This window comes from Brachycentrus maculatus, unplaced genomic scaffold (genome assembly GCF_059751285.1).
Source record: "Brachycentrus maculatus isolate JH-2025_06_01 unplaced genomic scaffold, ASM5975128v1 h1tg000131l, whole genome shotgun sequence".
Taxonomy (NCBI): domain Eukaryota; kingdom Metazoa; phylum Arthropoda; class Insecta; order Trichoptera; family Brachycentridae; genus Brachycentrus; species Brachycentrus maculatus.
Window position 1 is genome coordinate 940,862 of NW_028280884.1, and position 15,077 is coordinate 955,938.

Here is a 15,077-nt window from a genome sequence, read left to right on the forward strand (position 1 = left end):
TATAATCTTCAATTTAAAATTGTCAATTTTCAGTTGTGCATGTTTTCGGAATGCCCAGAAAATGTACTATATCCCAGCAAAAGCGGCATATTTTTAACTTAATATTTACCCGCTACAGGACAGAAAATGTTGTTTTTGAATTTTGAAGAAAATGTATAAATTATTTTTTTAAATATACTAAATATTTTGCAAATGGAGAAAAAACCTTCAGGTTTTACCTAAAAAGATCTGTTGCACAGTAAAAAGTTCAATAAGTGGCTTGATGTTTATTTTTAATACATTGTATTATATTTTTAGACTTTAAAAACGTTCTCCTGAAAAATCGAGTTTTTGATTTATAACGTTCTTGAAAGGAGTGAGCGACATGTAACATTTACCAATTCTACCCATGATTGACAACCACACTACTCAAATTCTCGCAAGCTCTATATACATATATGATCCAATTTTGAAACATTGTGCTTGAATTACTAGAGACATCTATTATGAGATCAAAAAAGATTTTTATTGATCAGAAACTCTTTCATTTCTATGTGAGCACCGAATCCTGGATTGAAATCACTCACATAGGTGTGATGATGTCAAAAAATAATGTAAAAAATAACTGACTGGTTCCTGAAGCTCAAGAATGATCACCTTGCCTTCATGTAAGTAATGATCAAGATAACACTGCGTCAATTCTATGCAGTGCCCTATGCACCATTGGGTGCAGATAAGGGTTATAAGTAAGTAAGTAAGTAATAATTGGAGATAATCCAGTTTTGTGAACAAGTATTTGGACACATTTAAAATGTTGTAAACAGTTACCTTGTTACCCTTCTACGACGAAGGTAAAGAAATAGTAAACGAGAACACGGGAGGGATAGTAAACGATGTGTCGGGTTGTGGTCCCGTAGTTAGTGTCGCGGACTCTTTGTGGTCCCGTAGTTAGTGTCGCGGACTCTTTGTGGTCCCGTAGTTAGTGTCGCGGACTCTTTGCGAAAAAAACAATCATGATGTGGTCAACAACGTGGTATCTCCATTTGATGTAATTTTTCCAGGACCCGGATGTCTTCCAATCGGAGACCTGGAAAACGGCCTAAAAATTACTAGCAACAGAAACGCCGTTGTGAGGTTTTTCTGCAATCCGGGCTACGCCATGGTTGGTGAAGATTTCATCTACTGCGATGGCTCCAAGTGGAATGGAACCGCCCCCAGCTGTGAAAGTAGGTCTTATCTTCATCTTCTTCAGCCGTCGACTAACACTTGAGAGTAATTGTCCTTGTCTTGGGTAGTTCTAAACAGCACCTCGATGGTCCTGGTCCAATCTTGTATATTGTAACATAAACCAATGTAGGACACAAAAGACCGAACCCTCTTCTAGTGGAACGGAAGGTCTGCTGATGACAGTCAACAGTCCGGCTTCTCCTGAGGAGTGCAACGTGGCTTCCTCCCAGCAATGAGAAAATGCTGAGAAGTTCCTGATTGGCCCACACTAGATTATCCCTCATTTTCCCAACACAGATTCAAATAAAAACATATTTAATTAGCTAGAAGAAAAAAAAATCCACTAAATGATCTTTAAATAAACCTTGTACATAATAAGCAAGGTTAATTATAAATGCAATCCCCATCTAAAAAAAAAAATCTCGTATGTTTTGTAATAATGTAGTCCTAAATAATAAAAAAAATACCGGAGCGCACCAAAGTGGGGGGAAGGTAGGGGGTAACTTTTAATCGTTTCTTCTACTTCAACATCGTTCAAATTATCTAAAATTCTTTCTAATGTCTAGACTTTTACCGGTCATCGTCAATAAATATCGTAGTCATACAGGAGAAAGTGACCAAGTGCATTTTTTACAAAAACGTGATTATTGACTACTTGATATCTTACTAGCTTAATATAGCCCTGAAAAAATCCAAAAGCGATTTTAATCTTGGAAATAAAATATATTGACTTGTTAAAAATGGCTAACTGCGTTGATGTTTACTTTCTTGCCAAGCCTTTAAAGTCTTTAAAGTGACTTGAATGGCCCTCCTGAACATTTTACATTTTTTAGTTGGTCACTTTCTCCTGTAAGACTACAATATATTTGTTTTCATCTCCAATTGTTTGAAGAGACTTAAATATTATTTATATTTGAAGCAATAACTTTGTGATTTTCCATTTTATAATTAAAATATAGCTTGGTTTTAAAATCGCTAGAAAATATATTTATAGTGATTTTAAAACAAAGCTATATTTTAATTATAAGACTTTAATGGATATTTTTTTAAAACATAATATTTATTCCTGACCAGATCCAGAGCTCCACTGACCACTAATATTTTTAAAAAAAATTCAATTACTTTCTGATTGTATTTTGAATGTTGAAAGCATTGTTTTTTGATCCGCTCACAATTTTATTAAAAACCTACTAGTTTCGGCAACACCCTGTTGCCCACTTCAGGGTTTGTCATAAAATAAACCCTGAAGAGGGCAACAGGTTGTTGCTGAAACTAGTTGGTTTTTAATAAAAATGTAATTGGATCAAAAAATAAAAAAAAAATTTCTTCAAAATATACTTTATGATTGCGTTATTGATCTTTGGAGAGTTTAGAGAGAGGAGGCGCTGGACATTTAGCAGGAAGAACAATTCCTCTGAGCAATTGTCCTAAAGGAACTCAAGGTTAGGAAGTAAGCGACGGTCAAAAAGTACACGATCTGTAGTTTCATCCTCCACTTCACAAATGTATCTAGGTTTGACAATTCGAGTTTTTATTTATTGTAACTGCAGACAGTTGGTAGAATTCCATATTGAATTGTTGGGTAATATATCCAAAATACAACAAGGTTTGTTGGATTGAATTCCACATTTATTTATGTATATGTTAATACGTGACGCGTTTTGTCTTCTTATGACATTATCAAACACTCTAATGTTTTATTTTACTCTCAATCCAACAAACCTTGTTTTATTTTGGATATATTACCCAACAATTCGAGTTTTTATTTCAGTCAATGCGTCCACGGAGCCCGTGCTGTCGTGTGACTTTGAAGATGAAGGTCTGTGTGGCTGGACGCACGACCCGTACCACGACTTCGATTGGAGGAGGCAAAACATGGACACACCAGCCAGCCATCTCAGAACTGGTCCGTTGTACGACCATACTCTTGGATTTGGGAACAAAGGTACTAAAAGAACCAAAATTACATTGCATAAAATTAGAAATAAATAATAATAATCTAAAGAAACAAGTAAAGAAATGGCTTCTTGATTTGGGATAAAAGAGTTGCATACATTTGTGTATTTTAAATTAATCACAGATTTTTTGAGTCTACTAACTTAGTAGACTCAAAAAATCTGTGTTTGGTTTAAAATACATAAATTAAAATGGGTTCTACAAATTAAACGCCAAATCAATAAATAAATGAATTGAATAAAGTTGGTCGCCTCGCCGAGATAGAGACAACAAGCAGCAGTTATTGTTGCAATGTGGATTTTGTTCATATAAATTTTGAATATAATAATTAATATAATTTATATTTCATGCACTAACTTTGTGATTTTCCATTTCACTATAAATCTAACCGTCAGAATATTTTGAACATTCTTTAAGCAGATAGTGTTTTAGTATTAATCAGTCTTGATAAAGAAATGGTTAGCTTCGAAACTGGTAGTCATTATAATTAAGTTATAATAAAATATTTATAGTGATTTTAAAACAAAGTTACATTTCAATTATAATAATTTGCTCTTCCCAAGAGAGAACACTCTCCATTCCTTGCCACAACACAGCATTCCTCAGTAATTCCTTTACTGTCCAAGCGGCTAGACTCTGGAATGAACTACCTCTACACGTAAAAAATGCACCTTCTATTTTAACCTTCAAAAAACGCCTGAAACATCATTATCTTACCTTAGAACCCTAACTGTCCATCTCCTCCTCCCCTGACCCCTCCTCTCTTTCTTAAACTTGCTACCTGATTCTACCTATTTATCATTAGAATCCTAGAATACTTTTTTGTCTAATTGTTAATAATTGTTTTTTAGTTTTTTGATAAAATCTATTACATCAGACAATAATATGTATTAACTTTTAAAAACGTCTGAGACATTACTATCTGTCATTAGAATCCTAACTGTCGATCAAACCTCCTCCCTCTACCTCCTTCCCTAAACTCCCTTCTTCCTTTGCCCTCCTTATTATCGTCTTTTGTTAATTTATGTTTCTTTTTAAATGTCAATTTGTAATTTATGTTTTTTTAAATGTTCAAGTACTATCTGCCCACTGATTGCAAACGGCTATATATGGTATCAAACGTTTTGATCAATATCACTAGTCCGTCTTTGGTCGGTTGGAAGATATTGCTTTTTAGCAATAAGCCCGCCAATGTACTTTTTATTTTCTGTACATGAAGTTTAAAATAAATAATTAATAGTTCATAAAACACTCAGTGAGTATTTCATAATGGCTTAATAAGAGGAAACGCGTCACATATTATCATATATATGTAAATAAAAGTAGAATTCAATCCAATAACCTTTATTGTTTCAGCATTCACTTTGTGGTAAGACATGATGAAATTGTAAAAGAAAAACACTTGTTTTTGACCATTTGAGTTTATTTTATTATGAAGACTAGTTTCGGAAGCTATGCTTCCATCGTCAGGTCTAAATGTTTACATTTAGACCTGAAGATGGAAGCATGGCTTTCTGAATAATCTTAATCTAATAACCTTGTTTAACTTTTGGATATACATATCATAGTCGTACAGGAGAAAGTGACCAACTAACAAAACGTAAAATGTTCAGGAGGGTCATTTAAGTCACTTTTGCTTGGCAAGAAAATAAACATCAACGCAGTTAGTTATTTTTAACAAGTCAATATATTATACTTCCAAGTTTAAAATCCTTTGGGATTATTTTAGGACAATATTAAGCTAGTCAGAATAATCAAATAGTCAATGATCACGTTTTTGTAAAAAATGCACTTGGTCACTTTCTTCTGTATGACTACGATATTACCTAAAAAATTACTTGTTAGTTTGTATTTTAGGTTAGATAAAGTTGAATAATTTACCAGTGCTTATTTTAATTTTTTTATTTTATTATTTTATGTTAAAGACTTTTGTTTCTCTATTAGTGTATTTTTATACATATTAGATACTGTATATATGTATTGTGTATTTTGTATATATGTATTTGTATATCTTTATATATGTATTTTGTCCGCCTCCGTAGGGTAATGGTCAGCACGCTCGGCTACCGTTCTGGAGGTCCCGGGTTCGATTCCCAAGGGGGGTAAAATAAATATGAGTGATTTTTTCACTGTAATATTTATTCAATATTACCCTGGACTGGTACCTGAAGCGGAGGGCTAATCACCTTTCCTTCATGTGTAAACGATCAAGATGACACTGCGTTTATATGACGCAGTGCCCTATGCACCATTGGGGTGCGGATAAGGGTTTTATTATTATATTTATATTATATATTTACCGTGTTACCACCTCCATAGAGTAATGGTCAGCAGGCTCGGCTACCGTACCGGAGGTCCTGGGTTTGATTCCCAGGGGGAGTCCAGTAAATATAGGTGATTTTTTCACTCTAATATTTATTCAATATAACCCTGGACTGGTATTTGAAGCGATTTTTTTATTTTTTTTTCTTTATTTAAAATTCTTTTGCATTACATAAATTCAAAAACAAAAAATATTTATAAAAAATAAAAATAAATACAAAAAAAGATCCCACAAAGGCATGGCCTGTGTGTGGGTATACAAAATAAATAGCCATAGTACAGGGTATAAGGGTATAGGTTTCTAAGTATAATTAGTTAATACAAAATACAAAAAACTTAAATTAAATACAAAAAAAAATAAAAATAAAAATACTTGACTCTCAGTGAGCAATTTTTTATTTTATTTTTTTTTAATTAAAACTTAAACATAAAAAAGATGACAAAGTAAAAAAGTAAAAAGCTAGCGATCATGTTCTAAATGAAAAAGGAACTTAAATCTGTCTCTTTTATAAATAATCTAAGTGTATGTATTTTGTCCGCCTCCATAGGGTAATGGTCAGCACGCTCGGCTACCGCTCTGGAGGTCCCGGGTTCGATTCCCAGGGGGGGTAAAATAAATATGAGTGATTTTTTCACTGTAATATTTATTCAATATTACCCTGGAGTGTTACCTGAAGCGGAGGGCTAATCACCTTTCCTTCATGTGTAAACGATCAAGATAACACTGCGTTTATATGACGCAGTGCCCTATGCACCATTGGGGTACGGATAAGGGTTTTATTATTATATTTATATTATATATGTACCGTGTTAAAGGCATTAGCCGTTCAATAAATAAATAAATAATTATGAATGTGAATTCTAGGTTACTACATGTACATTGAGAGCATGTCTCGTATGGAGAACGACACCGCCCGCCTCATCTCCCCGGTGTACCCAGCCGGCCTGACGCAGGCGGGCTGCTTCTCCTTCTACTACCACATGTACGGGGCCAGCGTGGGCGCGCTGCGCGTGCTGGTGCACCCCGCCGGCCTGCAGCTGGCCGACGTGCTGCAGGACCCCGAGCTCAGGACCAGCTTCACCATGCTCCAGAGGGCTGGGAGCCAGGGGGACGCCTGGATAAGGGGCTTCTTCGATCTGGATGTGCTCAAGGAAAATTTTCAGGTAATCATATCGCTCACTTCTTTCTTAACAAACTAACTAACCATCACGCCGCGTCCCCGCAGGGGTAGGCAGAGAGAATAGAATGCCACACCACACTGTCTTTGCAAACATTCTTCGCCTCTTCAACGCTCATGCATCTCCTCATACATACCCGCCGATTATTACGACTCCTAGGTTAGGAGTTCAGGTTGACCACTTTCAAGTATTTGGTATAACTGATCGTGCCATGTTTTTCTCGGTCTTCCTCTGCTCCTTTTTCCACTTACATTCGCCTCATAAATTTGTTTTACCGTTCTTTCCTCACTCATTCGTTCTACATGTCCAAACCATCTCAACACACCTTTCTTAATTTTATCGATAATGCTTATCTCAGCTTTGCATTCCTTCCTTATTTCAATATTCGCACATCTATCTTACATCGTTTTGTCGCACGTTCTTCTAAGAGATCGCATTTCGACTGCATTCAGTCTACTTTCTTCTTTCTTTTGCCAACTCCATGTTTCAAGATAAAACATTTTTAAAGTTTTAAAATATAATACAATGTTTTAAAAATAAATTGCAACAAAACAAAAAAGTGCAACAAATCTTTTTAGTTACAACCTGAAGGTTTTTTTCTCCATTTGAAAAATATATAGTATGTTTAAAAAAAATTATTAAACAATACTATTTTTTCAAAATGCAAAAACAACACTTTCTGCCCTGTGACAGGTAAATATCAAGTTAAAAATATGCCTCTTTTGCTGGGATATAGTACATTTTCTGGGCATTCCGAAAACATGCACAACTGAAAATTAACGATTTTTGATTTATGACGTTCTTGAAAGGAGTGAGCGATATATCTATTGTAACTGCAGACAGTTGGTAGAATTCCATTTTTAATTGCCCATATTCCAGCCATTAGGATATGTCGTAGTCATACAGGAGAAAGTGACCAAGTGCATTGTTTTACAAAAACGTGATCATTGTCTATTTGATATCTTACTAGAAATTATATTATCTTATTTCTTATATTACCCTGAAAAAAATCCCAAAGGATTTTAAACTTGGAAGTATAATATATTGACTTGTTAAAAATGACTAACTGCATTGATGTTTATTTTCTTGCCAAGCAAAATTGACTTAAGTGGCCCTCCTGAACATTTTACATTTTGGTAGTTGGTCACTTTCTCCTGTACGACTATGATATGCGTTAGTAAATAAAGTCGATTTACCAGCCTATAGGGTTCAAAGAGTTAATTTGTGTTCAAATAAACATTTTGAGTGTGTCCAAATACTTAACAAATTTGTGTTTCTCCACTTTAGGAGTTATTTTTATATGATATGCATCGTTGGGGTGCGGATAAGGGTTTGATGATATGATTCAAAGCAAACAGGTTCTTTTTTTCATTTTTATTTGATCTATTTATTTATTTTTTGGAAATCAACAGCCATTAACAAAAATAGTTTAAATATACAATATAAGGAGCCGATAATGAGGCCAATTACTGATTTCACATTTTATACAAAAATATATATAATATATTTATTAATTGACTTGGCGTTTAATTTGTAGAACTCCATTTTAATTTATGTATTAATTTTAAATCAAACACAGATTTTTTGAGTCTACTAAGTTGTATTTTATTAACAAAAAACACATAAAAAATTATATTGTGACAATTGTTTAGCCTTGTTAGGGCATTATCAAACGAATGTGAAGATCAAATGGACTACGGTCCTTATGTAGCTATACAATTCTAAGTGACAGTTTTGACATGTCAATAAATTCTTCCTTTCCCAGAAAACAGATATAAGGGTACATACCTACATCCCCCATTAGCGACTGTTGTCTCCCATAAATTATTGCTGCACATGTTAAAACTGTCACTTAGAATTGTATAGCTACATAAGGACCGTAGTCCATTTGATCTTCACATTCGTTTGATAATGCCCTAACAAGGCGAAACAATTGTCACAATATAATTTTTTATGTGTTTTTTGTTGATAAAATACAACTTAGTAGACTCAAAAAATCTGTGTTTGATTTAAAATTAATACATAAATATATATATAATATAGATAACAACAAGAAAGAGTGAAAATACTATTAAGCTCAAAATAAAATGTGGCGTGTGGTGTGGTGTGGTGTGGTGTGGTGTGGTGTGGTGTGGTGTGGTGTGGTGTGGTGTGGTGTGGTGTGGTGTGGTGTGTTGTATTAGTGTATTTTGTGTTAGAGTAGAGAGTATGCAAGGTCTAGGGTTATAGTCGTGAATTATCCCTAAGCCGAGTTCCGAACATGGTTCTCACATTGAACCCTATACTGAATCCAATGCTCAAAACATAACCAAGAACTCGGCCCAGATCCTCTCCACGACCACAGCCCGCAGCCTAAGTGTGTAAAGATTGATGTTTGGTTTTGCTTCAGATTGTTATAGAAGGAGTACGAGGTACAGGGTATGTGAGCGATATGGCTATTGACGATGTGGCCATTCTGGAAGCCGGCCAGTGCGCCCAGCTCCGAGAGGAACACCTCACATCCACCAATCTACCACCGCCCACACTTATAAGTAAGTTACAACATTTTGACTGTGTCCAAATCTGGATTATCTCCAATTATTACTTACTTACTTACTTATAACCCTTATCCGCACCCAATGGTGCATAGGGCACTGCATCGAATTGACGCAGTGTTATCTTGATCATTACTTACATGAAGGCAAGGTGATCACTCTTGAGCTTCAGGAACTAGTCTAGGGTAATATTAAATAAATATTACAGTGCAAAATCACTAATATTTATTTTCGCCCCCCTGGGAATCAAACCCGGGACCTCCAGCACGGTAGCTAAACACGCTGACCATTACACCACGGAGGCAGATATCCAATTATAGGAGTTATTTTTCATATTATGTTTTGACATCTCAATAAAAAAGATAAGTTTGTAAAGTGATAAAACCGTGTCTGCCTCCGTAGTTTAATGGTCAGCACGCTCGGCTACCATTCTGGAGGTCCCGGGTTCGAATTTCTTCACTCTAATATTTATTCAATATTACCCTGCACTGGTACCTGAAGCGGAGAGCTGATCATCTTTCCTTAATACGCTAACGAATAAGATAACACTGTGTTTATATGATGCAGTGCCCTATGTACCATTGGGGTGCGGATAAGGGTCTGAAGAAGAAGATATAACCGTGTTATACGAGGCCCGAGTGTATAATTCTTCTTCTTCTTCTTTTTGTAGATCCTAGGGATCTGTTAGTGCCTCCGCATGTCGCTCTTGGGATGTTGACTCCCAGCTGTCTTTCCATCTTTTCGGAGGTCTGCCTGGGGGTCTGCGTCCTTCAGGGTTGCCTCGGAGGGCGATACGTGGAAGTCTGTCTTCTGACATTCTGTTTATATGTTAATTCTCTAATGTGTAATTCACATTGCGCTGTATTCATCACTTGATTACATTCCTACTCCATTTGATCAGATTTTTTTGTTTGTTTCTTTTTCAGACACTTGCTTGAATCGCTGCAACGAAACAAGCCGTACCGTGTTACCGCCCGATACACAATGTGATTGCTTCTACGGCTGTGAATTCCTGACTTCCAATAACTGCTGTGTAGACTACATGGACATTTGTGTTTTTGGTAAGTGAAAAATAATCCAATATCTATTCCGTCAGACACTGGAGTATTCACCCTATGGATGATAATTCATAATTAACAATAAGAAAGAACTTTTTATGTAATTATTTTGAAATCAAACACAGTTTTCTCGTGCCTACTAAGTTGTATTTTATAAAACAAATATAAAAATTGATATTGTGACAATTGTTTCGCCTAGTTATGGCATTTTCAAATGAATGTGAAGACTTAATAAACTGACAGTCCTTATGTAGCTATACAATTCTAGGTACTTAAGTAATAGTTTTAACTATGTGGAGCACGTAGCATCCACTGACTGCCTCCAGGCTCTTCTGTGGTATAATTAGACTTCTTCAAACTCTTATCCGCACCCCAATGGTGCATAGGGCACTGCATCATAAAAAAATGCAGTGTTATCTTGATTGTAAACACAAGAAGGAAAGGTGATCAGCCCTCCGCTTCAGGTACCAGTCCAGGGTATTGAATAAATATTAGAGTGAAAAAATCACTTTTATTTATAATTTATATTTAAGGCACTAACTTTGTGATTTTCCATTTTATAATTAAAATGTTACTTTGTTTTAAAATCACTTTTATTTATTTAACTCCCCATTGGGAATCGAACCCAGGACCTCCATAATGGTATTCGAGCGTGCTGACCATTACACTACGGAGGCGGACTATATAAACTACAGTATCTACTCAATGAATTAGGGCCACCCATTATTTTTTTGAATACCCTGAAATCTTTTGGATTATTATATTTATTTTACATAAATACTTTAAGTTTTCTATTGACATCTAATATCATGTATATTACCTTCAATAATATGTAAAATATACCTGGATTATTTAAGCCTTTACAAAATTTCAAGTCCTTTTTCTGAGAAAGTTCCCTAATTAGCACAGGTAGACAGATAGTTGAAAGTTCAAAAAATAGTCCTATCTCATTTATTACTTAAGTTTCTTGAGTTCTGGTTGTTGTTTTGTTCAGAGAGATTATATAGTTATCGTGTCTTGTGAAAAAAACTTAATTTTTAATTTTAGTTCATAAAGTATAAATTTTTTTCGTAAACACAAGTGTTTTTTTTTGAAAAGGACAAAATGGGAAAAAGTAAAGACATTTCTGAGGAAAAAAAGTCTAGTGCTATAGTGCTACTGAAATTAGAAATACTATCTAATAGAGAAATTTCAAAAAAAGAAAACGTTTCTCGTCAAACAGTGGACAGAATTTCAAAATCAATAAAAAATCAGTCACCCGTTACCAGCAATCGGCGAAAGAACTGTCGTAGGATTAGAAAAACAACACCGAGGACTGATCGAAAAATCGTTCAAAGTGCCTTAGAAAACCTTAGTGCATCAGCAAAAACATTAAAAATAAAATTGGAAGAAGAGGGTATAAATATATCGGTATCAACACTGAGGCGACGTCTTTACGAAGTAAACCTGAAATGCAGGCGCCCTGTAAAAGTACCAAAATTGACACCACGAATGAAAGTGGATCGATTAAAATGGGCCAAGCTACATTGAAATTACTCGGTAGATGATTGGAAAAAGGTATGTATTTAAATTGAATTTTCAACATATCATTTTAGTAAATAAACCTATATATTTGAATTAAACTTAAATTTTCATTATTTTTCAGGTCATCTTTAGTGATGAGTGCCGGTTAGAAGCCGTGACAGAGAGCCGTCGATTCGTCAGGAGAACACCAATGGAACGATACAATGAGGCCTGTATGGTAAAAGTTATCAAACACCCCCCTGCAACAATGATATGGTCATGTATTATTAACAATTTACCTAGGCAGTTGTTTTTCGTGGAAGGAACAATGAACCAAAATTCCTATAAGCAGGTCCTCGAACGAATTTTATTGCCCTTCTACCATACACTCGACCCAACAGAAGGTCCATACACCTTCATGCAGGATGGGGCACCTTGCCACCGGGCTAAATCAATAATAAAATTTTTGTCTAACAAAAATCTGCCTTTGCTCCCCTCGCCTGGAAATTCTCCGGACCTTAATCCTATAGAAAACGTATGGAGCATGTTAAAAAATAAGGTATACTCATTTCCAAATCTGACAGTAGACTGTCTAAAAAAAATATTCAAAAAATTTGGTCAGAAGACGAAGAAATAAAAAACATGATAAAACAATGCATTTTAAGTATGCCAAAAAGAATTGAGGCAGTTATTTCTGCCAAAGGTGGAAATACTAAATACTAACTATATTTATATGAAAATATATGCATAATTTAAGCGTAATAAAGTGTTCATGTGTAAATAAAATTCAATGTTGTTTTATTCAAGGTTTTCTCTGAGTTATTCCTGTTTGAATTGAGATATTGCGCGAAATTCTGCGTGGCCCTAATTCATTGAGTAGATACTGTAGTATGTGAATATATTTTTTTAATGCAATTTAAAAACAGTGTATCTTTCTTCACATAGGTTTAGCGTCAACTACGGATAATGACTCGGATACCCAAGAGAATGGATTAGATTTGGTCTCATCGTATGAACCGCCCATATTACCGACTTCTCTCATGATGGTCGCAACCAACTTGCCAACATCGTCCGAACCCGAAACCCCAGACCCGACCACATTACCGACGACAGTCCCGACAACCCGATCAACGCCCTCAACGCGCCGAACGACCGTACCATCAACAACCAAACTCTCCACCACTCCCAAAGCAACAAAGCCGACAATCCGCCCAACCAAATTGTCAACGAAAATTGTGAGAATCACAACTCCAAGTACAAAGATTCCCACCAAAACATCTACAACAATGAAATCGTATATTACGAACAAAACAACACCAAGAAATGTGACATATCCAAAAGTCATTCCCAAATTACAGTTCAATACGCCGGCGGTGCCCTTGAAAAACGCAACAGGCCTTTTGAAAAAAGCCATAGACGAAATTGAAGATATTCCTGTTAAAGTAAACAAAACAGCGAATAGTCCGGCAAAAACACCTGCCAAAGTTAACAACGCTACAAACGGGAATAAAAATAATATCACTTCGACAACTGCCCGGACGATTAAACCGTATTCAAAGACATATGACCACTATAGCAAGAAACCTATTGTAAAATACTCCACAACAACTACTAAAGAAGATATTATAGTTCCTAAAAACAAGACTGTCCTGTTATTCAAAGAAGGTTGGTATAATTCTCTCTTAATAATCAACTTTCAAATCTTATGCTGAGATGTCAAAAAATAATAAAATAAATAACTCCTTAATTGGAGACAATCCAAATTTTTGCCACTTTAAATAATAAAAGTTGCTTTTTTTATTTCTTTTTTCAGACTTAGAAAGGAGTCTGGAGCTTGCTTTGCCACTTTAAATAATAAAAGTTGCACTTTTGATTTCTTTTCGCAGATGCCCATGTCGCAGCCCCAGAAACCACCAGCTCCTCAGCTCAATCGGCTGTAATTGTTGTAGCGGTTCTGGCTGTCACTTTTCTAGGTGTCGGGCTATTCCTGGTTCGATCAGGTCGGCTGAGAAAATTGTTGGATAAGGGGAAAATCAGGATTCGGCTACAATCATCAAACTCCCCCAATTCAGACATGAAGTTCTTGGTCCAAGAGGAAGAACTGGAACATGACTATGATGATTGAAACAGAAAATCTTAGAAAGATGATGAGGACTAAGATTTTTTTTCTGTCAGTGCTGTTGTTTTCATACGTCGATGGCGAACATGCTAAACTCCTTAAGATTCTTGTGCATTTGATATTGCAACAAAAAGACTTTATGAACCCTTTGACTGATGAGTTTTAATGAAGATTTTATTTGGGAAAAGCGCATTTTTTTTTACTTCAAATATATGGTATTAACACATTGTTGTCGGGCGGTTTTTACATCAACTTCGACCCTAATCATTGATTTTTTAATTTTTTTTATTTATTTCTTTAATAAGCTTATATTACACTAATATAAACTATTATTTAGTCTAATTTATTATTAGATTAAAACCAATATTTTTAGCTTTTCCACTTTTTTTATTTGACCAGCGACCGGGTTTCGTCGTTACCGACATCACCAGTCTGATGATGTCGGTAACGACGAAACCCGGTCGCTGGTCAAATAAAAAAAGTGGAAAAGCTAAAAATATTGGTTTTAATCTAATAATAAATTAAAAATGCAATTCCATCACGAAGTGTCAGTGGATAATATAAATCTATTACTATTTAGTCTTAATTTACATCATATGTATATATTTACATCTTCTTACTGTAAACAAAACATTTATTTTTAAATTCTTTCAGACTCTTTTCATTCTTCATACATTCAGGCATCTCATCATACATTTTCAAACCCTTATACATTAAACAATTTTGTGACTCGGTTTTTTTCAACAATAGCAGTCTTATTTTATCCTCATTTCTGGTAATATGTTCATGAAATTTTTGTTTAACACTATTTTGTCCTTAAAATATTGGGGTAATTTATCAGAATATTTCATTTTAGTCTCTTCATTTTTAAAAAAATAAACTAATTAAGGACGTATACTAATCACAAGTAACCGCAAACCCAATTCTGATCCATACAATGTTTTTTAGCGTCTCTCGCGCTCTACTAAAATGAAGCAAACATAACGTTTGTAAGCGTTTCCATTGGATTCAATCACTTGAATCGTTGGTTGTGATGTGGTATTTTGCACCTACATTCAAACCCATATCGCTCACTCCTTTCAATGTTTTCGGAATGCCCAGAAAATGTACTATATCCCAGCAAAAGAGGCATATTTTTAACTTAATATTTACCCGCTACAGGGCAGAAAGTGCTGTTTTTGCATTTTGAAGAAAGGGTAT

At 35.0% G+C, this 15,077-nt stretch overlaps 1 protein-coding gene across 6 annotated transcripts in view; it reads left to right on the plus strand.

Annotated features, from left to right (window-relative positions):
* Positions 1 to 14,283, plus strand: part of LOC148309312 (uncharacterized) — a 46,963-nt gene extending 32,680 nt beyond the window's left edge. For 5 of the 6 annotated variants that reach the window (XM_088260350.1, XM_088260349.1, XM_088260348.1 and 2 more), the window contains 7 exons: positions 1,041 to 1,205; positions 2,978 to 3,151; positions 6,350 to 6,648; positions 9,053 to 9,194; positions 10,124 to 10,258; positions 12,704 to 13,423; positions 13,645 to 14,283. In XM_088260350.1, coding sequence (XP_088116476.1) covers positions 1,041 to 1,205; positions 2,978 to 3,151; positions 6,350 to 6,648; positions 9,053 to 9,194; positions 10,124 to 10,258; positions 12,704 to 13,423; positions 13,645 to 13,883 — 1,874 coding nt within the window. In that variant the 3' untranslated portion in view covers positions 13,884 to 14,283. The remainder of the gene's footprint in view (positions 1 to 1,040; positions 1,206 to 2,977; positions 3,152 to 6,349; positions 6,649 to 9,052; positions 9,195 to 10,123; positions 10,259 to 12,703; positions 13,424 to 13,644) is intronic. The other variant, XM_088260351.1, reaches the window with a different exon arrangement.
* Positions 14,284 to 15,077: the final 794 nt, after the last annotated feature.